This window comes from Ovis canadensis, chromosome 23, assembly GCF_042477335.2.
Source record: "Ovis canadensis isolate MfBH-ARS-UI-01 breed Bighorn chromosome 23, ARS-UI_OviCan_v2, whole genome shotgun sequence".
NCBI lineage: Eukaryota > Metazoa > Chordata > Mammalia > Artiodactyla > Bovidae > Ovis > Ovis canadensis.
This window is the reverse complement of record NC_091267.1, coordinates 75,506,467-75,530,902: the sequence shown is the minus strand read 5'-3', so window position 1 is coordinate 75,530,902 and position 24,436 is coordinate 75,506,467. Positions and strand designations below refer to the sequence as shown.

At 45.3% G+C, this 24,436-nt stretch overlaps 1 protein-coding gene across 1 annotated transcript; it reads right to left on the bottom strand.

The window, feature by feature from the left end:
* Positions 1 to 325: 325 nt before the first annotated feature.
* On the bottom strand, positions 326 to 23,886 carry SERPINB7 (serpin family B member 7). The gene is made up of 8 exons (XM_069568429.1): positions 23,847 to 23,886; positions 19,530 to 19,715; positions 14,317 to 14,367; positions 13,627 to 13,746; positions 8,770 to 8,887; positions 5,780 to 5,922; positions 2,619 to 2,765; positions 326 to 1,478 (listed from the first exon to the last, which is right to left on the bottom strand). Exons 2-8 carry the CDS (start codon positions 19,695 to 19,697, stop codon positions 1,080 to 1,082), a joined length of 1,146 nt encoding a protein of 381 aa, XP_069424530.1. The 5' UTR covers positions 19,698 to 19,715; positions 23,847 to 23,886; the 3' UTR covers positions 326 to 1,079.
* Between the last annotated feature and the right edge of the window lie 550 nt (positions 23,887 to 24,436).

Sequence of the window (24,436 nt, the reverse complement as noted above, 5' to 3'; positions counted from 1 at the left end):
GGATGTGTTTTGTGAGTCGACCTGAGCGGAGATCTCCACGAAGAACATGAATGTGGTCAGGTTTTTGAACAATAAAATTACTATGGGTTAATATATGTAAATTATGTAACCTTATGAATTTAAATCCTAATATTTAATTTTAAATTAGATGGTCTGCTTATGTAAGTATCTGTAAAAGTAACTTTTATGTGTAGTAAAATAGCTGCATTAACCAAACCAGATTTATATTTTTTAAAAAAAGCATTCTTTCTTTTAATTGCTTGCTTGGCCTAGAAGAGAGTGCTGGTAGTCCCACAATTCATCCAGGGAAAACAATCACATGGTATAATTATTTTGTGTTTCTTTATTCTGATAAATAGAGAAAAAACAAACTACACAGCATATGAAATAATATGCTATAAACAACAGCTGGCAAAAGTTAAAAGATACTAATTAAGTATTTGAAAAACTATGTACACATCAAATCTCTAGTAAGGAAAGGCTGAAAGATGTCAAGTCAAAATTACTGATGAACTATTTTATTGGTTCCCAATCCCAAATCCATAATTTTTAGCATCTAGATTAGATACTAATTTCAAACGAGATATATTAAAAGTAAATTCTGATGTCTTCTTATCTCAGCAAGGAAAAGTTATCCTTGACACTTATTTCCAGCAGCTGGATCTACTCCCTAGATATTTGCAGTGAAACTAGAATATTTGTGATAACTACAGTCTCAAAAAATATCCCTAGGGCTGCTTCCACATTACTGCTCTAACATTACAGGTAGAGCGTCCCACAGTTCCCAGATAGTACACCCAGATCTTTGTGCAAGTGGCTATGGTGAAGACTGGTGGAAATCAATGTGGATAGAAAGACGATGAAATTAGAAAGAGGTGGGCCAGATGGTGGTAGAAATGCTAAGAGCAAGATCAGGACAATCCACCAGGTCAAGTCAAGTCACCCAAACCTCCTGCTGATCAGCGTTAGAAGGAAGTAACCGGAAAGGAGTCATCACATGCTTCCAGTTAAGCTTAAATCTCTCTCCTTGTGGTGGTTCCTTGATGTTGTTTCTGTTCTAATAAAAACCAGCTGTAGTTTCAAGGGCAAGAGACTTTGCCACTGAACAAGATGCTGTCGTCCTTCCTGATTATAAACAGGAACGGGTGATCAGCTCGGAACACACTGGACTCGGGCAGCTGCTTTTCCACGATGCTGCTTCCTGCGGCGGCAGTGGCCTCTGTGCCCTCCTCGGTGACCTCTATGTAAGACTTGTGCGTCAGCTTTGATATGTACAGACGGCCTCCTGCAGCTATACCAGAGAGATCAGCTCTGGATTCATCAAAGATATCCCTCAGCCCTAGGGCTTCCAAATAGTGCTTGATTTCATAATTCTTCTCTATCTTGAACTGAGGTAGAAACACTTCGACATACTGAGATTTCATTTTTCTTGGATTGGTCCAGTCCATTAGATTCTGAAAAGTCAGTTTGTTTTCAATCTGTAGAAATAGTTAGAAGGCAATTTAGAACCATATGTTTAAGAACCAGATGAAACAATAGCCTCAGAGGTATATGGTTTTCCATAACAATTCCCTCCTGGATATTTGCTTGTAAGTATGTGAAAGGGTGCCAGGGGAGCCTGGAAATGGGAAATGATTAAAATAAACGGTTCAAATACTCTTGAACGAATCATATGTTCAATTTGCTCTGCTATGACAAGGTGTGGTTTATTTGTACTGATATTTCAGGGCATTTCTGTTCTCTGCCCACGTATTAACATATATAGACAAAGTGGAACAGTGAGCAAGTGAAGGAATTTGGGAATCAGAGATCATCAGGGGGAGAAAGGAACTCAGCAGTCATTTTAATCAGTGTTTCCTAACCGTTTCTGCCTCATGAAAGACACGGAAAATAACACTTGCCCAACTGGTAGGAGCAAGCCAGCGGAACCCCGGGCAGCCAACAGCAAGGAGCCCAGGGCTGTAGCCTCGGGGCTTGTGCGATCAGCACCCCCCAGCGCAGCGCCCACACTGGAAGAGCCACAAATTGGCTCCCCTAGTCCACACGTGTGACAAGTGCAGCTCGAGACAACGTAGGGAGACGTGCCCAAGGTGCACAGCCTGGACCCTCTGTGACACAGTGCACGCGCACGTGTGCCCAGTCGTGTCCAACTTCGCAAACCCATGGGCTGTACACTGCCAGGCTCCTCTGCCCATGAAATTCTCCAGGCAAGAACACTGGAGTGGGTAGCCATTTCCTTCTCCAGGGGATCTTCCGGACCCAGAGATTGAACCCATGCCTCCTGCTTGACAGGCGGATTCTTTGCCACTGAGCCAGCTGGGAAGCCCCTAGTGGCAGAGTGCAGGCCACACATGTCTTTCCAACACCACTGCCCCAAAGTGACTCAACCTGAACTCACCAACTCCTTAACACTGAGAATTGATCCTAGATTATTCCAGATTTATAATGGGAAAAGTTTTCATACGAGCATTGTTCACAAATCTTGGATTAATAAATGAACACATGGGTAAGTGACTAATTCTGACAACTTGAAACCTTGAACTTGATGGATGAGAACACAATCAAGGGTCCTAGACGTCTTCTTATTCCCCAGCAATGAGAGCAACAGGGCAACTTACTTGGGATAGGTCATTATCCGGCAGCATTACGTACATGCTTATACCACCGTGATATCTGAGCTCAAGAACCTGCATGGGGGGGTCTTTAACGACAGACAAATTGAACTTCCGTTCCTGATGCATCATGGCCACCGCTTTCCCGGGACACTGAAAGTCAAGTCATTGGAGAAAACAGTTAAAGCCCGCCGTATTTCACTTATTGACCAAATCCAACAGGACAGCGCTGCAGGCTTTTCTTTCCAGTGGATTCTCCCCACCGTGCTGCCGGTGGTGGTCCTGTTGGTCCACATCTCGAGTGAAACCACAGACTTTGAGAGTAACTACCTGAGCTCGAAACTCACCAACTGTGTGACCTTGGGAAAGTTACTTCACCCCTCGGTGTCTCTACGCCTCGCCTCTGTAATGGAGGTAAACAGTCTCTATTGCATAGGATTGTTGTGAAGCTTATGTGCCTTACTATAGCTAGCACTGAACATTGCCTTGCATTTAGTGTTTCATCGGAAAATGTCCATATCGTGCCGTGAATAATTATTAAATAGCATTATAATTTCAAGTGATTGCTATAGATTTTTCTCTTATCTGAAGTATTATCCAGGCAAGTGTTATAAAAATTACTGTTTAATAATAGAGTGTTGTAAAGCTTTTTTTTTTAATTCCTGTGAAATATTTGACAAATTAACTTGAGGGAAACACAGTAGCTCTTATCTTTAGGATACCGCTTCTAGATTTAGAAACATAACAGAGATACAATAAACTGTCTTTTCCTAAAAGATACTGTGATCCTGCAAGTTTTTCAGTATTTCTATAAAATCTCCCTTTATGAAAGAAGATCCTACTGAGGAGTATGGATAAATTTTATGCCTGAATCATGGGTTCTTCTTCCTCCGGAAAGGTTGTCCTTTTAGACCAAGAATCCAAACCCCAGAAAGAGCACCCATGACGCAGTAAGGAAAGAAGGCGCCTTCCTAGTGAGACAGGCAGGCGCCTTCTCACTGAGTCTGGAACCACGGGGGCTGAGCCGCAAAGTCTCATTTCAGGCTAGGGCAGGGAAGATTCCCACAGCTGAGTTATGCTGGAGAAAGATGGAAACTAGACTTCTTCACAAAGAAGTCTAGACTTCTTCACCAATTTTGGATGGAACCAAAGCTGTCAAGTGATATAGATTCTACAGTGTATTATCTTATAAGCTATATATTAGAGCTCTATTACAAGGGATATAGTCAGGAAGATTATTTTAAACACTGTTATTATACCTTACGTTAATACAGACATTTTATTTGCACATACTCATATTTATTTAAATAAGCCATTATTTAGGAGCAAAATACAAACAAACAGAATGGAAACGAGTTAACAAATGCGGTCTACCAGAGGAGCTAAAGGAAAGAGTGGGGAATAAAAGCTCATTTCCAAACACCATTAGCGCTGTCAGCCCCAGTCATTAAAATTCTGTGTGTGCGCACTCGGTCACGTCCGACTCTTTGCAACCCCAGGGACGATAGTCCGCCAGGCTCCTCTGTCCATGGAATTTTCCAGGCAAGAACACTGGTGTGGATTGCCATGCTCTCCTCCAGGGGACCCTCCCTACCCAGGTATCAAGCCTGAGTCTCCTGTACCTCCTGCATTGGCAGGTGGGTTCTCTACCACTAGCTCCACCTGGGAAGCCCCATTGCGATTCCAGGACTGCCTAACGCGCTTCATCTTGCAAGTACACAGCTAACATCTCTATCAGACAGAGTTAGGGTTTATTAGGATTTATTAGGTTTCAGTTTTTTCCCTTAGGATTTTCAAAATACTTCTATGCCCCTCTGTGTTCTCACAGAGGCACCTGCATTATCGACTTGCTCCCAAGTTGGGCTCTCCTTAGGACCCTGCAGTTAAGGACGCACAGCAGGGCTCGCCGCCCTCCATGCGGGTGCTAAAGGCCACCAAACTCCAAGTCCTCCTGGCGTCTGATCTACTCTGTGCTCAAGTTTCTTCTCCTTCCTCCCAAAGCGCTCCTCTCCCCACAGACACGGCCTGCTAGACAACCTCTTACTGCCCATCTCCTCACTCATCAGTCATCTTTGATTGCCAGGAGCTCTCAGCACTCCTGTGTCTAAAACTTCTGATGTGGAAAGGTGCAGAAAGAACGTTTCAGTAGCCTTTTCCGCTATGTTTACACGTTAAATCTGGATTTCTGTGCTCCAACATGGAAGACTGAGGACCGAAAGGAGCTTGCTGCTGTTGTGCAGCGGGAGTCGTGTCTGGCTCTCTGTGCGCCATGGAGCACAGCACTCCAGGCCCCCCTGCCCTTCATCTCCAGAGTCTGCTCGGGTTTATGTCCATTGAGTTGGGGATACCATCCAGCCATTTCATCCTCTGTAATCCTCTTTTCCTGCCCTCAATTTTTCCCAGCATCGGGGTCTTTTCCAATGAGTCAGCTCTTCGCATCAGGTGGTCAAAGTATTGAAAGGAATGTTCTGGGTGAACTAATGGAATCACTTGGTCTTACTTGTGAGAAAGACTGTGGGTTTAAGGTTCATGTGCTAAGACAAGGCAACTCCTGTGAAGCAAAGTAAAGGCCCTAACGTGGCACGTCTGACTACAAGGCAACTCCTATGAAGCAAGGTAAGGGCCCTAACGTGGTAACTCCTATGAAGCAAGGTAAGGCCCTAACGTGGCAACTCCTATGAAGCAAGCTAAGGGCCCTAACGTGGCAACTCCTATGAAGCAAGGTAAGGCCCTAACGTGGCAACTCCTATGAAGCAAGCTAAGGGCCCTAACGTGGCAACTCCTATGAAGCAAGCTAAGGGCCCTAACGTGGCAACTCCTATGAAGCAAGCTAAGGGCCCTAACGTGGCATGTCTGACCACAAAGTCTTTGACGTCCCTACTATACTAAGATTGTTGTGTGAGAGTGAAAGTGTCAGTCCCTCGGTCGTGTCTGACTCTTTGTGACTCCATGGACTGCAGCCACCAGGCTCATCTGTCCATGGGATTCTCCCGGCAAGAATGCTGGAGTGGGCTGCTGTGCCCTCCTCCAGGGGATCTTCCCGACCCAGGGATTGAACCCGGGTCTCCTGCATTGCAGGTGGTTTCTGTACTGTGTGGGTCACTAGGGAAGCCCTGTGAAGGCATATTATTGGCAAAAACCTTCCTAAATTAACCAGAATTCCATACCTTGGGAGATCTGAAATGGCAATTTTGGGTCTGGCTCTTGGTGAAGGCTGACTCCCACTTGCCTTTGAAGTACACGGCGTTCACCAGCACCATCACAGCAGATGAGCTTATGGCACCTTCATGAAAGACATCCCTGATTTTGCCTTTTGAAAAATAAGTTGAGAAAAAAATGTAAATTTTAAAAAGCTAAAGACAAGATGAATATTTTTCTATCACATAAATAAAATGATCATGATATTGGTAATAATCTGTGATGAATTACTTTGTCCAGCACTTTCCATGTGCAATATTTGGTTTAATTCTCACAAAATCCCTGTAGGGAAGGCACTATTATTATTTCTGTTGCCTGTTGAGAAATCTAGGGCATAGAAAAGTAATTTGTACAAAGTCACATAAAACAGGATGCTGGCCCACAAAGACAATTCTCAGAGACCTTCCCTACTCATAGACACCAAACTGCCTTCATGTATTCCATTGATGAGGCCATAGCATTCCAAGTATAGTTTAAGGCATTTCATTGAATGGGCTAATTCCTACGTTCCATGTTCATGAAATGTTTGCTAAATGCCTTGCACTATTCTGGATACTGAACAGGACCCTATGGGGCCTTCCCTGGGCAGGCCCTCCCCCATAACCTCTCCTTTAGCCCCTCTCTTAAGTGCCCAGATGACAGTCTTCAACACACAGTTGCTGGTGGCACTAGTGGTAAAGAACTCGCCTGCCGATGTGAGAGAAGCAGGAGGCCAGGAATCTAATGGGTCTCCCCAGTGGCTCAGATGGTGAAGAATCTGCCAGCAATGCAGGAGACCCGGGTTCAGTCTCTGGGTGGGGAAGATCCCCCGGAGGAGGAAATGGCAACCCACTCCAGCATTCTTGCCTGGAAAATTCCACAGATAGAGGAGCCTGGTGGGCTACCATCCATGGGATCACAGAGAGTCAGACACAATTGCAGGGACTTGGCACGCCCACATTTCCTGAGTTGTCTCGCAGATGTAAAAAACCTCCCCGGCACCAAATGGAGGGTGGTAACTGCCTAACACCAGAGCCCATAGCCTCAGGCCTCTTGGAGCCTAAGGGCTGAGAATGCGAACCTCTGTGACACCACCCTGGTGCCTCAGCAACAGCCAGAGAACCCTCGTGAGCTGACCGCCACTCCGCAACGGCCCACCTCCCCTGCTCTTAGAAATGCTTTGCTGAGACTCTTCCAGGAGCTCAGGGCTTTGTGGGTCCACCACAGGGACCACTTGCTTGGTCCTGCAGCAAACCTTTCTCTGCTCCAAACTCTGACGGTTCAGTTTGTTTGGCTTCACTGTGTGTTGGCCTCATGAGCCTGTACTAACAAGTGCAGTGGGGGCACCACCTTAATGTGGTGGCAGCGTCCTGGGGTCCCAGCCCTGCGCTCAGGGAGGGGAGGGAACACAGCGCCTATGGCCAGGCCACCTGCTTGAGCTGAGGGCAAGGTGAGGGCCAGGCAGAATTTCCATAAAGTTGGGACTCTTTATTCAAAACTTGAAAACTTCGAAGAGCTAACTGTATTTGGGGAAAGCCTAACTTATTCTGATTCAATAGGAAGAGTAAGATTGGAAAGGTTGGTGGCAGGAGCCAGATAATTGAGCCTGGAAAGTCTGATAAGAATTTTTTGTTATCTTGAAGGCGATGGAGAAGCATTGTTCAGGATTCACTGAAACACAAAAAAGGGCGTGGTCATGATGGATCAGGTTTGCCTTTCTGAAGGATGACTCTGGCAGCGTGTGTAGGACTGAAGAGGGGGTGGAGGGAGGGGGTGGAGGACTTAAACCTACTAAGACCAGGGCAGTTTTGTTGGGACATTGGCATCATTTTGAAGTGTTCCTCCAAATAAGTATTGAGTCTATGCCCTCATCACAGTGAGAATTATTATACATAGATTTGGGTGAGAAAGGAAAAAAGGGAAATAAATTACTGCTCCAAATAAAGAAAGGATACTGGTAATCTGATACGCCAAAATACTTTAACACTGGAGGAAAGGGGACGACAGAGGATGAGATGGTTGGATGGCATCACCAACTCAATGGGCATGAATTTGAGCAAACTCCAGGAGATGGTGAAGAACAGGGAGGCCTGGTATGCTTTAGGGTTGCAAAGAACTGGACACGACTGAGCGACCGAATAACACTAGGAAAGTAATTGAATAGGTTTGATTTATGAAGAGCATGTTTGGAATACATGGCGGCTAACGGTCAAATTAACTCTACTGAGCCGGTGTCTTCCTATTTCCTGGACTAATTCTATGCCTTTGAATGTTTGCACTTAAGGGCGCAAGTTATATGCCTCATATTTCTGAAACAGAAACAAACTCAGCAAATATATATATATATGTTGTTCAGAGTATGAATCAAGGCCATTTCTTAGGTAAAGAAATGACAAGCTTTGGAATCATTGACTAAGAAAACAATAAATAAATTTCTTTGTTTTGTACTAAACCAGACCATTAGCTGGAATTTCATTTTCAGTTGGAAAGAGACTTGTCAATAAAGAAATACACTTTTTTGTGGAAGGAACCACCATTGCCAGATACATAATTTTGATAAATGAAGAGAATTTAGAATTAATTTTTTTGACAGAGCATCATAGAAACTATGTGTGTGTGTCAGTCGCTCAGCCGTGTCCGACTCTTTGCGACCCATGGACTGTAGCCCACCAGGCTCTGCTGGTCATGGGATTTTCCTGGCAAGAACACTGGAGTGAGTTGCCATCTCCTCCTCCAGGGGATCTTCCCAACCCAGGGATCTAACCTGTGTCTCCTGCATTGGCAGGTGAATTCTTTACCACTGTGCCACCTGGGAATTCCCTGGACAGAAACTAGAGCAATTTTAAATGACAGCAAGCATTACTTCTGGTAAGCAGGAGCAGTCTCTCATATGTACAAGAGACTCCCAACTTTAAAACTGGGAGTTCTCGATATTCACGTATGACTGACAGTCTCGCAGATAAACAGGCACCGCACTCACCATGGGTCTCGTTTTCAATCCATTTGTTAATTTTGTATCTGGTGTCTTCCACATCATTTGTAAAGTCAACTCTTTCCACTTTGGCATTATATAATTTCTTAGCACACTCAATATAGTCCTATAAATATAAATGATATACAGCTCTGTAAGTAATAAACACAGTTTTTGTTCTTACAAATCACCACCAACTAAGCACCATAAGAAATATATATTTGAAATTGTCCCCTCATTTCTCAAGGACTCAAGGACTACATTCTGCCTCTAAGGTGAAGGAACAGGCTGGGAGGGAGGACCGGAGAACTTGCAGTGGAAATCTCGGAGCAAGCACAATGAAATGTGCTGGAGATCAGCAGAGCCCGTGGCTGATACCACCCCCGCAGCCTCACCACTCTTTCTCACCATAAATATTTCAGGAGCCTCCTACCTCTTGACCCTTGTTTGCGTCATCCTCTTCCTACTGAAAAACTGTTCAAGAAACCTAGCAGATATCACTTTAATCAAGTGATCAAAGATAACATTGTCAGCAATAGGATTAATCAAAATCCTGCCAGGGGGCAATAAGGATAATATGATGAAAATAAAACAACACCCCTGATGTTTTGTATTGATCAGATGGAGGAGTGATCTAAAGAAATGGTGAGCGCCATTTTGCAACATATGTGTGTTAGCTGCTCGGTCGTGTCCAGCTCTTTGCAAACCCATGGACTAGCCCTTCAGGCTCCTCTATCCATGGGATTCTCCAGGCAAGAATACTGGAGTGGGTTGCCATTTCCTTTTCCAGGGGCTCTTCCCAACCCAAGGATCAAACCCCGGTCTTCCACATTGCAGGCAGACTCTTTACTGTCTGAGCACCAGGGAAGAATTTTACGACATATAAGATTATCAAATTAACGTTCTGTACACCTTAGACTTGCACAGTGTTATATGTTAATTATGTCTCAACAGAGCTGGAAAAAAGATGACTCTACTTATGAAGAAACATCAAACAAATTCACACTGAAGGGCCTTCTAAAATATAACTAGTCTAAAACTGGACATTATGAATAATCATTGAAAGTGTCAAGATCCTTAAAGTCAAAAAAAAAGCTAGGGAACTGTTCCAAATTAAAAGATACTAAAGATACATACCAACAAAACACAATGCATGATTCTGAAGTAAATTATTTTGCTATAGGATGATGTAGTGATGGTTGGTCAGATGCAAAAGGACCTTAAGCTTAGCTGAGAATGACAGAACAGTGTGAGCTCCCGGATTATGACGGTTGCACTGTGGTTATGTGGGAGAATCTCATTGTTTGTAGGGTTACACCAAAGACTTCAAATATGATTAGGGATTTCCAGTGGTTCAGGAAAAAATTTTCTTCTCCATAATACCTGCAACTTTTCTGTAAGTTTCAGATTAATTCAATATAGCTTTTCTTTTGAAAAGTAGAAGGAAGACCTAATAAGTCTTCTTCACTAATGGACTGTGAAGCTTAGGGAAAAGAAGAAGACAAATTTGACCCAAATACTTGGTGGATAATTCACTGAGAGGGAACACAGAACAAGAGAAGTCAGAGGACAGGAGGGGTGGTACATGAGAGTCTGGAGGCGCCGCCTGAGGACTGGCAGGAGGCAGGTGCAGCCACAGAGCATACAGGGGCAGGGAGAGCAAGGCAGAGAACTGCACACTCTCTGAACACAGACTCTCTGCTTGGGTAAGAAAGCTGAAAACGGAACATGGCTGAGGACAGAAAGTTTACAGAACTCTAGTATTTTAGGGATGCCTGGAGGAACAAAGATGAAGCAAAGAGGCTGAGATTAGAAAACCAGGAGAAATCAGTACCATAAACACAAGAGGGGAGCCTCGCTCACGTTGGGCATTATGGCGAGGCAGATAAGATGAAACTGCAAAGTGTTCATAGCTTGGGCGTCCACATGGAAGGCAGCAGTCAGCTCCATAAACAGGATTTCAGGGGAGCATTCAACATGGAAGCCAGATTGCGATGGATTGAGGAGTAAAAGGTGGGGAAATGGGCTCCAAGAGTACATATTACCCTTTCATTAAGCTGGATTTTTCAAGCTTGCATTTTCAGTGTGAGAAACAATAAGGTGGGAAGGAGAATCATTAAGCAGCTTTTAAAGAAAAACGAGAAAAAAGGTACCTTGTATATACACTTATATGCTATGAGAAAGAAGGAAATAGGCCAGTAAAAGGCCGATAAAGAATATCGATGGGAAGATACTCCTCCTACCAAGGAAGCGGGCAGGAGGCAAGAAAGCAGCAGAGGAATCGCCGTTTAGGAAAACTGTTCCCGCTGAGCTTGATGGAAAGAGGGGGAAAGATCAGCAAATGGGTTGGAATACGAGTCCTGCCTCTATTTCCTTTGTCAAGTAGAGGACAAGGCCTTCAGCTGAAAGTGATGGAGGTGGTAAGGGCTTGTTGGAAACTGAGAGGAGTTAGGAGAGTTTTCACAAACGGCTGTCAGGAGTGAACACCAAAGCTGGCTGCTGGACCCCGCGAAGAGCGTCTGACGGGCGGCCGGGAGACGCCGCGCGGTGGTGGTGACTGCACGCTTCCCACAAGCATCCCTCTAGCCGGGCACAACCGCGGGTGGAGTCGCGGCACTGGTCCCGACTCAGGGCTTTGTTGGGGGCTAGAGAATGGGGAAGCAATGGCTGAGAGCAGTTCAGTGTAGGAATAAAGCTAGGCAAGGAGAGAGCTGATACGCTGAGGGAAAGTCGAGAGATCAAGAGAATCTGAATGGCTCGGCGCAGCTGGAGGACGGGTGGGGCCGCGATGAAAGGCGGAAGCGCGGACGGTGTGGCTCCGCCGGAAAACGGGCTGCAGACTCCAGGCCGCCGACGAGTTTCAGGGTGTGGCTCAGGTATCTGTGATGGTGTAGAGAGGAGGTCACGAAACCGTGGAGGCGGAGGCATCCATAGGGACACTGGGTTTATTCAAAACAGTGGCAGAATCAGGTGTGGAATAACATGCGCGGCGGTCCTACCCAAGGCACGTTTAGCAAGGATGGGGGAGGAGGGGGACAGGGGCTCAGACATAGTGGTTGGTCTTCCGCAATACCATCCTTTTCGCAGAGACTATTTACACATTATTGTCTTTATCAATTCCAGTGGAATATGTATCCTCTTCTTCGAACCTATACTCAAATGTGAGTTAGAAAGTGTTAAAAGAGGAAATGTAAGAAGCTCGGAGATGGTCTATCTTTGTACTGATCTATCTGATTGAAATTTGATGATAGGCGCATTTAAATCAAAAGCAGTTTTTAGAAAAACTTATTATACTTATAAATGTTTGGGTGAAAAAAAAGGCTGTCTTGCTTTCCGTGTTCTTGCTTAGATCTCACCTTCGCTGTGCTTCTGGGCACACTGCAATGAGGGTCGGAGGACAGAGCACGGAAAGCAAGAGGCTATAAACAGCACCGTTGCAGGCGCAGCAGCATCCCGGCTACGGCTGAGGGCCCCTCGGGAGCCTAACAGCGTCTGTGGGAACTGAGACTCACACTGCGGCTGGACAGCATGGCAGCCCCTGTAAAGCTTGAGTAGGGTGCCTTTGGGAGGATTGAAAGCAGACTGACCTAATGCTTCATAATTGACAGGCTGCCAAGCGATTCGGGAGTGGTGCTGGAAAGGGCAAAGAATCTGAGTGGGTGACAGAGAGACGAGGCGTTAACGACTGGGTGGAGCGCAGAGAGCTGGAAAGGGTGCGAGCGGAGAGCAGCCCGGAGGCGTCGCGGGGTGGAGCCGTACAGCGTGTGAGACGTGGGCAATCAAAAGGGAGAACAGACTCCCCCGAGAACCGCGGCCCTGCCTCTGCTTGGACAGTGCTGCCAGCTTCCGGTTGTCACAGCAACGATGGGTCAGGACACCAGCAAGCCAGAGTGCCTTCTTGACTTGCTGGTCTTTGAACGAGGATTCAAACACCATGCAGTAGGGCCAAAACTCAGTCTGCTGAGCTCAAGTTTTCGCCTCCTGCGTCGAGTCTTAGCTGCAACTCTACCACTGGCCAGCCTTACACGGCTAAGTCTCTCACCAAGAACTCTTTTATAAGTGTGTGCCCCGCGCTCAGTCACGCCCAGCCCTTTGCAACACCTTGTCTGTACCCACCAGAACCCTCTGTCCCTGGGATTCGGTGAGAACATTGCAGCGGGTGGCCATTCCCTACTCCGGGGATCTTCCTGACCCAGAGATTGAACCCACGCCTCCCGCGTCTCCTGCACTGTTCCTTCCAAGCTGAGCCACTGGGAAGCCCCCTTTTACAAGTGATCTCACTGGAAAGATAAGCAACTGCTGGGAGGGGAGGTGGAAGGGCAAAGCTGAGAAAAAAGGGAGGTGGACTCAGCACTGGGATGAAGAACTGTCCTAGGAGACAGGAAACCCTAAGGAAAAGCAGAGGGTGCTGCCCACGAAAGTGAAAGTGAAGTCGCTCAGTCGTGGCCGACCCTCTGCGACCCGTGGACTGTAGCCCGCCAGGCTCCTCGGCCCATGGGATTCCCCAGGCAAGAGCACTGGACTGGGCCGTTCCCTGCTGCCCATGGACAACCCTAATGCACTGTCTGCTCCTCCCACCCCAGCTCTAGCTCCACATCACTGCCAGTGGACAGGCTCCTCTGTCGTAGAGCCTGTCAGTCTGGTGATCCTGAACATGTGATCACTCAGGTGAAGAAAAGCTGTACTTTGGAAATAAAGTGATAATATTGAGAAGGCATCTGGGAACCTAATTAACAGTGACAGGAAAAAAATATATCACCTTGGTATGGCCCCATGGAAAGGTGCAAGCCTTTTTTCAGATGATAAATTGAGCAAGACCCAGGTTCATAACAGAAATAACCGTCTAACATAGGAGCCTGCACTTACCTTTCGAATATCAAATACTTTTTCTGCAAAAAGTCCATTGGCAATGCTGAGTTCATAATCCTTGTGGGATGTGTTTATATCAGACAGAACTCTTTTCAGTTGAGATTGGAGTCCTGGCCGCTGTTAAAAAGATTTATAAAAAATTATTCTTGGGCTGTAAAGGTATGTCTACTCTTTTTACACATGAAATAAAGCGTGTATAAAATCACAAAAGAATTTGAACGCGATGATGCTTATCAAAGCAGGAAACAGTGTCACATACGTCTACAGTCTCTCATCCTTTCTCAAAATAGGGTCTATGGGCGAAGTTAATTAAAGGAGTTAGTGAAATAAATAAATAACCTTGAAATAAAACTATTAACAGAAGATAATGAATTTTGTCTAATGCATGTACTAAATAATTCATTTTACCAATGTAAGTTGACTGCGAATATCAAAGGATAAAACACAAACATTTAGCTCCACACTATCTCACCAAATTTTAGCTAACATGTAAGGAAAATATTGGCTTACTTGATAATTTACAAATAAAGTATCAAAAATTGTATCTGGAATACCCACAATACAGAAATCTGAATGAGACATGATCCTTTGCTTTAAAGGGGAGAGAACAGAGAAATATATTAGTGAGATGGGGATTTTCCTAAATTGAGTCTTACAGTCTCTTTCTCTAGAACATATTGTCTTTACCTGAGTATCAGAAGAGTTTCCATGTCTTGAGAAGGTATTAAAGTGAAGCGCCTGTAAAAAGGCAACAAGGAGAGCAGTCAGCAAGCAGTGGCAAACAAGAAGAGAACCAATTTTAAAAAGTGGAGATTTCACTGTTGCTGGTTGTGTTTGTGTATTTGTTTGTTAGCACACAGGGCGGCAGTGACCTGCGCGACTGCCCTACTGATGTGTTTAGAACAAGACCAGTCACTGGGGAAAGCATCACAAACTGGGGAATTCGTGAATCAGTGGCTGTTGCTGCTGCTGCTGCTGCTGAGTTGCTTCAGTCGTGTCTGACTCTGTGCGACCCCATAGACGGCAGCCCACCAGGCTCCCCCGTCCCTGGGATTCTCCAGGCAAGAACACTGGAGTGGGCTGCCATTTCCTTCTCCAGTGCATGAAAGCAATGGCTACAAAGTGAAATGTGTTGAACAGTTTTGGTTTGCTCATTCCTGGGGATCAATTTAATAATCACTCACTGATTAAACCTGAACCAGAATCAAAAACAGTCTCATAAAAAATGAAAACTTTGCTCAATGAAACAGGAGGCAAGATTGGGGCTGACTACATATGCACCAAGACATAAAAGCAAGAGATTTCCCTGGTGGCCCAGTGGCTACAACTCTGTACCCTCAGTGCCAGGGGTCCCAGGCTTGATTCCCGGTCGGGGAACTAGGTCCCGAGTGCCACAACTAAGGCCTGGTGCCACCAATTAATAAATAATTTTTTAAGGCATAAAAGGGAAAACTAGTTATTGAGTATCTAGCAAATATTAAATAGGAAGCAAAACTGGGATTTGAGAGATATAATTTTTGATCCTGCAATTATTTGAGAGGCTTCCCTGGTGACTCAGTGGTAAAGAATCTTCCTGCCAAGGCAGGAGACACAAGAGACGTGAGTTGGAAGATCCCCTGGAGAAGGAAATGGCAACCTGCTCCAATATTCTTGCTTGGAAAATCCCATGGACAGAAGAGCCTGGCCGGCTATCGTCCATGGAGTGACAAAGGGCTGGACATGACTGAGTGACTAAACAAACAAAAAATTACTTGAATTAAGCAGTTTGGGGCTTCCTTTTCCAGCATGGCTCTCAATAACCCCATTATTCTAATAATTGTCCCTATGCCCATCTTGATTTCTTGCTACATTTTATCTGCCCTTTTCCAGGCCCTCTGTCTCTGGGATCTGAAATGCAAAACAGCTCCGTTAATAGGAAGTAATAAAATGTGCCATGCGTGTGACAATCGCTCATGTAGCCTCTGGGGCAGACAGCGCATCCTGCCTCCTCGGCACGGGCGGGCAGTGCGCGGAGCAGCATTTATCTTGTATTCCCTTGACCAATCGTCTGGAAGATCTAAATAACTGCCAGGCAATGGTGGATTTGTTCTATTGTCTCAGTTTGTGACTCTCAGAATCTCATTGGTTTAATTTTCTGTAAAAAGATGTAGCTTTGCTTTAAGGGACCTTTCGGGCTTTGTGTGTGAGGAGCTGGAGTAGGTAGAAGGTCGGAAGGACTGCTCTGATGCAGGGTAAAGAGACACGTATGGGAATTTCACTAAACCAATGTTGCTCTCAGGGCCTCTGTGAGAGATTTCTACTTCAAAGCCTCAGACCCCTAGTTATAGCACCGTCTTATTGGCTTGGGGAGAACAGAACAGCTCAGAAAGGGATATGAAAACTTATAAAGGCTACTAGTATCATTGTTAGTCTTAAAATGCCACAAAGAATTGGAAACTAGCCTCAATTTCTACATCCTCTTAATCCAGGATGATAATATGAGATGGAATGAGAGAGAAGCCCAAGTCTACAACGCAAATTTGGTATATACATTAGTTCTATTGTAGATTTAAAATTCACAAATGAGGTCTTTGCAGACATCAAGGACTATGCCTGGAAGCCTGGATGTCATTTTTCCCCTAGTTCTAGGCAGTTGTGGGGCAGGAAGAGCACCAGCACCCTCTCTCGTCCTTCAGGGCCTTCAGGGATATTGTGGTCACCTCTTCCCAGCTGACCCAGTTGACTAGAATATTCCAGGGTTCGTAATTCTGCCTCACGGTTTGTGGTCAGGGTCACTGTGACTGTGATTAGTTGACAGAACACTAAAATTACCGATTTAAGGGACTTCCCTGAACGTCCAGTGGTTAAGACGCCCCCTTCCAATGCGGGAGCTGCAGATTCCATCCCAGGTCGGGAAACTACAATCCCACATGCCTCGTGTGTGGCCAAAACACATGAAATAGAAGCAATATTGTAACACATTCAATAAAGACTTTACAAAACGTCCACGTCAAACAAAAAAAAGAAATGGCTAATTTGTCACTAAGAAAGGGAGGTTCAACAAAGACCCTCCTTCCCATGGAGCTTAGTTTGTAATCACAAGGGGAGGAAACAAAAAATGAGTTTTATTACTCGGATCATGTTATTATGGGGCTTCCCTGGTGGCTCAGACGGTAACGAATCTGCCTGCAATACAGGAGACCTGGGTTCAATCCCTGGGTTGGGAAGATCCCCTGGAGAAGGGAAAGGCCACCGACTCCAGGGTTCTTGCCTGGAGAATCCCCAAGTACAGAGGTACCTGGTGGGCTACAGTCCATGGGTCACCAAGAGTAGTTTTTTTAATTCTTACTGATTGGTAACATTCATGTTAAAAGTTTGCCTCTCAGTACCCCCAGAACTGAAAAAGGAAAAGTTGCAGAGAAAAGGCTGCATCGTCAGTCACCTCTGTACGAGGTGGAAAGAAGCACTAGCCAGCTTTTCTTCACTGAACTTAAACTTGGGCGGCCCCGTTGCATATTTCCTTTCTAAAATAAGCCCTGGAAGTTGGAGGGTCCATTGCTATCATCTTTGAGACAGATTTAACCAAGAGAAGGCTGAGAAAACGCTGAAAGTCACATTGATTGTTACGTGATGCTGTCTTTAGTAAAATGTATGTGGCTTTGTGGAAAACCACTTTGAATGGTGTCTGCTCCTCTGAGTTCTGAACACTTTACTGACTACCTCATAAAAACAACCTAGGAATTAACTCAATTAACTGAAGCTTAGCAAGGAGAAAGGAATCTTCTCTTCTTTTTGACCAAAATTTCTGTCAGACTAACTTCTTAAATTTCCCGCTGCTAAGTCACTTCAGTCGTGTCTGACTCTGTGCAACCCCATAGAGGGCAGCCCACCAGGCTCCCCCGTGCCTGGGATTCTCCAGGCAAGAACACTGGAGTGGGTTGCCATTTCCTTCTCCAATGCATGAAAGTGAAAAGTGAAAGTGAAGTCGCTCAGTCATGCCCAACCCTCAGCGACCCCATGGACTGCAGCCTTCCAGGCTCCTCCGTCCATGGGATTTTCGAGGCAAGAGTACTGGAGTAGGGTGCCATTGCCTTCTCTGCAGCTGTCTTTAAGAAAAAATTCCCCAAGGTCACCATTGGATAGATCAGCTATTTGAGAATATGTGGATGTACCAGAAACAGACTCACTTGCTTCTAAAACATTGTGTTTTTTTAAATAATGAATGGAAATCTTATTTTATTAGTTACTAGATTGATTTTTCCAAAGTCAATGCCTGTATTTATCAGAATACTGACTTCGGGATAATTGAAGCTTTATGGCAAGGTACTTTGAGCTCCCTTTCAGTTTGCTGACTTCAGACAAACAGCTCTTCCTCTTGGGGATATTTGGTGGTGTCTAGAGACACATTTTATTTTCACGATGTGGGAGAGGTGTGCGGATGATATCCAACAGGAAGGGGCCAGGGGTGCTGCAAAACCTCCTACAAGGCACAGGACAGCCCCTCAAAGAATTCTCTGACCCAGAAGGTCAGTAGAGCAAAGGCTGAGAAACTCTGCTTTAGAACAAGACCTTCCTGTGTTTACCAGCACAGAGAGGGTGTGACAACCCTGCATAAAACCAGGGAAATGGTGCCAACTCCAGGGTTACTGTGAGCATCAAAGAAGATGCACGGAGAGCTTATCCTGGAGCCTGAGCCTGACGGAGCTCCCAGCTGGCTGTTGTTACCATTGCGTTAGCATGAGGAGCTCAGCGCACCGGTTAGGAACCACTCCAGCTCTGGGACAGCAGCATTCTTAGACTCTGCGGTTATTCCCTAGCATTAGTTATTGGTGGAGCCGTCCAGAGAGTGAAACAAGTCTTTCCAGCTTCCGTGACTGCACAAATAACCTTCAACACGTACTTAAGTGTGAAAGGTTACAGCAGGGATCCCTTCCCTCTTGCACTGGTTTATGAACTAAAATAAGGGGAGGAATCAGTGGGCAGAAGGTTGGGTGGGCATTGAAGTTTCAACACGCAGCTCAGCCCTGGTATCTCACCTGCTGCTGACCCACTGAATTTCAATGGCAAATTCCTGAGAGAAGGGAGAGAAACCATAACCTTTTTGCCTCCCTGCAGTCTCGCTCAGGGTAGTGGGCAGGAGTGAGTTAATAAGCTGTTTCTAAACGTGGTGGGGAAGGTGATGCTGGCAACAATTTAACAAGCATCGTGGTGGGCTGTGATCGTCCAGACTGTACTGTTATGTCATTTGTGGGCAGGTCACCAGTGCCTAAGCTAGGACTTCACTGGCCTATCTTTTAGCTCTTCCTTCTCATCCATATTACTCAGGTGTGCGTGCATCCTCAGTCCTGTCTGACTCCTTGCGACCCCCCATGGACTGTAGCCTACCAGGATCCTCTTTCCATGGGATTTTCCAGGCAAGAACACTGGAGTGGGTTGCCATTCCCTTCTCCAGAGGATCTTCCCTACCCAGGGATTGAACCCGGGTCTCTTGCGTCCCCTGCGTCGGCAGCAGGTTCTCTCCCGCCGAGCCGCCATCACTCAGGCTGAGGCTCTCTCCTTCCATGTACACCTGGAATGTCCAGCAAAGCTCAAGTGCTAAGCCCCATGCCTGCAGTTCTGATTCAGTAGGTCTGAGCTGGAGCCGAAGGTTTCGCATTCCTACTGAGATCTCCAGGTGAAGCTGGAATGGGAAACCCACTTTGAAACACACACTAAGGCGTGGTATCAAAGCTGCAGTTCTGGAAAGGTTCCAGCTTAAAGAGCAGGGGTTGCAAGCCGCGTTCTTTCCTCCCCCTGGACGAGGTCCGCTGAGAGGTCTTCCTTTACATGAGACCACTGCAGGGCAATATTCTCTTGGGAAAAGCTGTTTGCCCTGATGATCAATTACAAAAGCCGCGGTGGGTGATGCAGTCGAGACTGACCTTATCGATCTGAGAAGCACAGTCACCCCTCGCACCCAAGCGAACCAGGGCCAGCGCAGTGAAGAGGCTCAGAGAGGAGAAGAACACGTTTTCACTCCCTTGACTGCTGTCGATCTCTCTGAACAGGCTGGAGCAAAAGTCCGCATCTGCTGCAGCGAGGGAGGCCATGGTGAAATGGAGTGCAGCCTAGAGAGGGAGAAGAGAAAGAGCTCCGAGTGCGTTTCCTGTGGGTATTAGTGGCTTCTTTTTTCAATTAGAGTGTAATCACCTTACAATGTTGTGTTAGTTTCCGCTGTACAATAACGTGCGTGCTAAGTCGTCTCAGTCGCGTCCGACTCTTTGCAACCCCATGGACTGCAGCCCGCCAGGCTCTGTCCATGGGATTCTCCAGGCGAGAACACTGGAGTGGGTTGCCATGCCCTCCTGCAGGGGATCTTCCTGACCCAGGGATCAAGCCTGCGTCTCTTACGTCTCCTGCACTGGCAGGCGGGTTCTTTACCACCAGCACCACCTGGGAAGCCCTGAATCAGCTGTCAGTGTCCATATATCCCCCCATCCCGAGTCTCCTCCCCACCCACCCTGTTCCACCCCTCCGGATTATCACCGAACACCAAGCTGAGCTCCGTGCTGCGCGGGAGCTTCCCACTAGCTGTCTGTTTTACACATGGTGGTCTACATATGATATTTATATTCATTCATTTTTTAAATCCGAGGCTTCATTTCTTCAGCCTTGGATGTAACTATCAAATAACTCACAACAAAAAGGAAAAGTTCTTTTGGCCCAGCATTCTTGCTCTCAAAGCTCTAAGGCTCTCTTCTGGCAACAATATTATGATACCTTTTTAAAACGACATTGGTCTTCTTTAGCACGACGTTTCTGTATTTCTGCTCTCATATTCACACCCAGGGCATAGTCTCACTGTTCCTGGAGGTGGACTTTCCAGCTTCAGTTGTCTTTGATAATTCTGTTTTGAGTCCCAAGCAAACACATTTATGGGACCTACTATTTCTCAAATCTCCCAGATTTCTAGGCTGAAATATAGCAGAAATGCTGTTGCTGTTTAGTCACTAAGTCAGATGTGACTCTCTGCGACCCCTGGACAGTAGCCTGCCAGGCGCCTCTCTCCATGGGATTTCCCAGGCAAGAGCACTGGAGCGGTCTGCCATTTCCTCCTCTGGGAGATATTCCCAACCCAGGGTGGGAACCCACGTCTCCTGCGGTGGCGGGCGTATTCTCTGCCGCTGAGCCACCGTGGAATCCCCAGAAGTGCTGGTACAGTAAAACAGATTTCACACTGGACAGTCTGTTCAAGGGGCCGTGTTTCAGGAAGAAAGACTGTGTGTTACATTCTCTCTCTTCAAACAATTTTCAAGACTTCATGTTGACTGCCAAAAACTCATAGTATTTAAATGAAATTAATCACTCTTAGGAAAGTAACTTCAAAAGCAAAACCATAATAATTCTTTCCAAATATTTACAGAGGAAATTCTTTAATAAAGCACTGTGGGCACATTAACAATTCGATACAAACCCTCTTTGGGGACCTACCTGAGTGGTCCAGTGGGGGTCTGAAAGCTGTTTGGTAATTTCAGAATCCAAAATACGAAAACACACTCTTCAGTACATTTCTCCTCAACCAAGTCCCGACTGTTCTTGTTGTTTTATAAATGCAGCTTTTACTATTTTACCCCCAGGTGGGAAAGGGACGTTTCATGTTTTTAAAAATTATTCTTTAAATCACTTTCTAAAAAAGCAATAATCACAAATTTTTATCTTCTAATTTTTTAGTCATCCTCTTGACTTTTCACAAAACTGTTGTCGTATTGAAGAGAAGAGAAGCTACCCAGGAATGTGTTCATTCAAACAATTAAGTACATACTGTTAGGGCTCAGGTTTCTCTTCTATGGCAGAGAAACCATATCAGATAAATAATCATTACAGCGAAACATCAGCCAAGAGCTTCTTAGATCCAGCCGTTCTCAAGCAATAGTCTTAAAATGACAAACTGTTCCAGGTAATATACAGTCAGATGTTCTCGTACAGACGTGCTCATACTCTATGCAAAATGCCAAGAAGTAGGTTCCACTGCACGTCATTGCTTCTGTTTTTTTCTCTATGCAAGTGCTTTGTAGTTTCCAGAAATGAAAGTAAGTCTCATTCCCCTCGTCTGATACAAAGACTGAATCCCACTGCAAATAAGTACCAATATATATGGCTGAATTACTTGTTTTTCACCCTAAATTTCCATCAGATGACATAGAATTAATATTAGAAAATTAACATGCTACCAAAACTGATTTTTCTCTCATAATTTCTTTTTCCAGCAACTTTTAAAAAAATTAAACACAAAAAAATATAATTAAATGTAAACAAGTCATCAACAAACACTGGGACTTGGGTCCCAGTTAAATAACTAAACTGAAGAGGAAAACTAATTGCATCCACATCCAGCTGCAGAAGACGGCATCAGCACAGCGCTCCAAGGATGCCGCTCTCCTGTGCAGCAGCGAAGGAAAATTCTTTTTAAATCATGCAGAGACTTAATCTTTTATTTCACTAAAACTGCAAAAATGCTTACAAAACTAATATACAGATATGGAATTAATTTATAATTTTCAAGTTAACATGAATCAGATGCTTATGAAGGTCTTTAAATCCTAAACAGAAAATTTAAAGATGTCAAAGTCCAGGGAAGACTGAAGCCTATTCACTTACTTATGGTGCATTTCAACTTGAGAAATTTTTTTATTCCTTGCTTTCTTTTGTTAACATACTTTTTGTGTCAAACCAAACAGAATAGGTATGTTCTCAGTAAAGCTTTTTAAAAGTCTAATTAAAAAGTAAGAAAAATAAATTTTAAAGCATGAGAAAAACCAGGGACAAACACTTTTAGTAAAACATGAAATTATATTGAAAATATTTCATGGATCTAAGCTTATTATACCAAATTGATAAATTGTGTGCCTTATTGTTTGATCAAAATATTTCTTCTTAGGATAATTCTGTCTGCACAAGAAAAAGTAACCATGTTTCATGGTACATTACTGAGGGGAAAAAATGCCTCCTGTTTTTACTGAACTAAAGTACACAGAGAGGAAAAAACTGAAACTACAGTTGAACAGACTTATTTTTTACTCTTATCATGTAAGTCAAATGTAATGCATTCAAATCTTTCCATTTTTTTCAAAAACATAGTTTAAAATTTTGACAAATTCCTAATCAAATAAGTTGAGATAGACAATTAAAACAGAATTCAATTCTAACATCAAGAACGTTTATACTCCAACATATAATGCCTTAAATAAGAACATCATAAATATAGAATTTTAGACTTGTCCATAATTCCCTGATCCTGTTTCTCTTCTCCAAGATGGAACATGACGCGCTGGGTGGTCTCGGATGCCCTCTGAGTGGCAGGCGCCCCTATCCTCAGTGCCCCAGGGTAAGCGGCTGCAGACAGCGGAGACAGAGGAGCTGGGAGGAGGGCGGACCCAGGGCCACGCTGAGGGACGGGCTCTCGACAGAGACGCGCTCACTGCCCTCTCTCCCCACCCGCCCTGCTCTCTCTCTGTGTCTCTGTCTCTGTGTCTCTGTCTCTGTGTGTGTGTCTCTCTCTGTCTCTCTCTCTCTGTGTCTCTCTCTGCCTCTGTGTGTCTCTCTGTCTCTCTCCGTCTCTCTGTGTGTCTGTCTCTGTGTGTGTGTCTCTGTGTGTGTGTCTCTCTCTCTGTGTCTCTATCTCTCTGTCTCTCTGTGTGTCTGTCTCTGTGTGTGTGTGTCTCTCTCTGTCTCTCTGTCTCTCTGTGTCTCTCTCTGCTCTGTCTGTGTGTGTGTGTGTCTCTCTCTGTCTCTCTGTCTCTCTCTGTCTCTCTGTGTCTCTCTCTCTGCTCTGTCTCTGTGTGTGTGTGTGTCTCTCTGTGTCTCTCTGTGTCTCTCTGTGTCTCTCTCTGTCTCTCTGTCTCTCTCTGTCTCTCTGTGTCTCTCTCTCTGCTCTGTCTCTGTGTGTGTGTGTGTCTCTCTGTGTCTCTCTGTCTCTCTGTGTCTCTCTCTGTCTCTCTGTCTCTCTCTGTCTCTCTGTGTCTCTCTGCTCTGTGTCTGTGTCTGCGTGTGTGTGTGTCTCTCTCTGTCTCTCTGTGTGTCTCTGTGTGTGTGTCTCTCTCTGTCTCTCTGTGTGTCTGCGTGTGTCTGCGTGTCTCTCTCTGTCTCTCTGTGTCTCTCTCTCTGCTCTGTCTCTGTGTGTGTGTCTCTCTCTCTGTCTCTGTCTCTCTCTTGTAAGCTGTCTGGCCAGACTTTAAGTTCTGAGCTTTGAAAATATTTACCTTACTCTCTTCATAGAGGAAGTGAGCCGCTGGTTGGATGAGTCTGAAAGAGTCTTGCGTTACTCTGAAATATAAAGCCTCTGACTCAGACACTCCCTACTTCCTTTTGTAATGACCATGATAATTTGAAATAATGTCATTAAAATGGAGTTATGTTCAGGCCCTTTATAGTGCAAATTCAAAGTGTGCAGAGTATTAGCTACAGACTCGATTCAAAACAGTCAAAGCAGATAGTTTCTGATGAATCCAAGCCCAGCATGAAATTTTACTCAATTTGATGAGCACCGCGCGGTCTTCTCATATGGTATATGGTGGCTCGAATGGCATTTTGGGTATGGATGGTGTACTTGTCGTATTTACTCACTGATCCGTGCTGTGTGTGTCCGGCTCCTCGCCTCTGAGGAGCCGCGTCCCAGCGTGTGTGTAAAGCTGTCGTGGAGGAGCAGCAGGCGGTCCAGAGAAGAGGAGAAGGCAAGTTGCTGGAGGGCAGAGAGAGTGCGACAGACGTCGCTCTGGCTGGGACCCAAGGGTTCGCTGTGCTCAAGGGAAGTAGGTGAGTGGGCTCTTTCAGAACGAAGAGGGCTTTACTC

Bases quoted from the DNA above. Each gene is read 5' to 3' on its own strand.
- SERPINB7 (XM_069568429.1), bottom strand. From the start codon at position 19,697: ATGGCCTCCCTCGCTGCAGCAGATGCGGACTTTTGCTCCAGCCTGTTC. The intron at 13,747-14,316 runs GTAAAGACAATA...TCTTTTTAACAG, and splicing joins GAAACTCTTCTGATACTCAG to CGGCCAGGACTCCAATCTCA. The intron at 1,479-2,618 runs GTAAGTTGCCCT...CTATTTCTACAG, and splicing joins CGGATAATGACCTATCCCAA to ATTGAAAACAAACTGACTTT.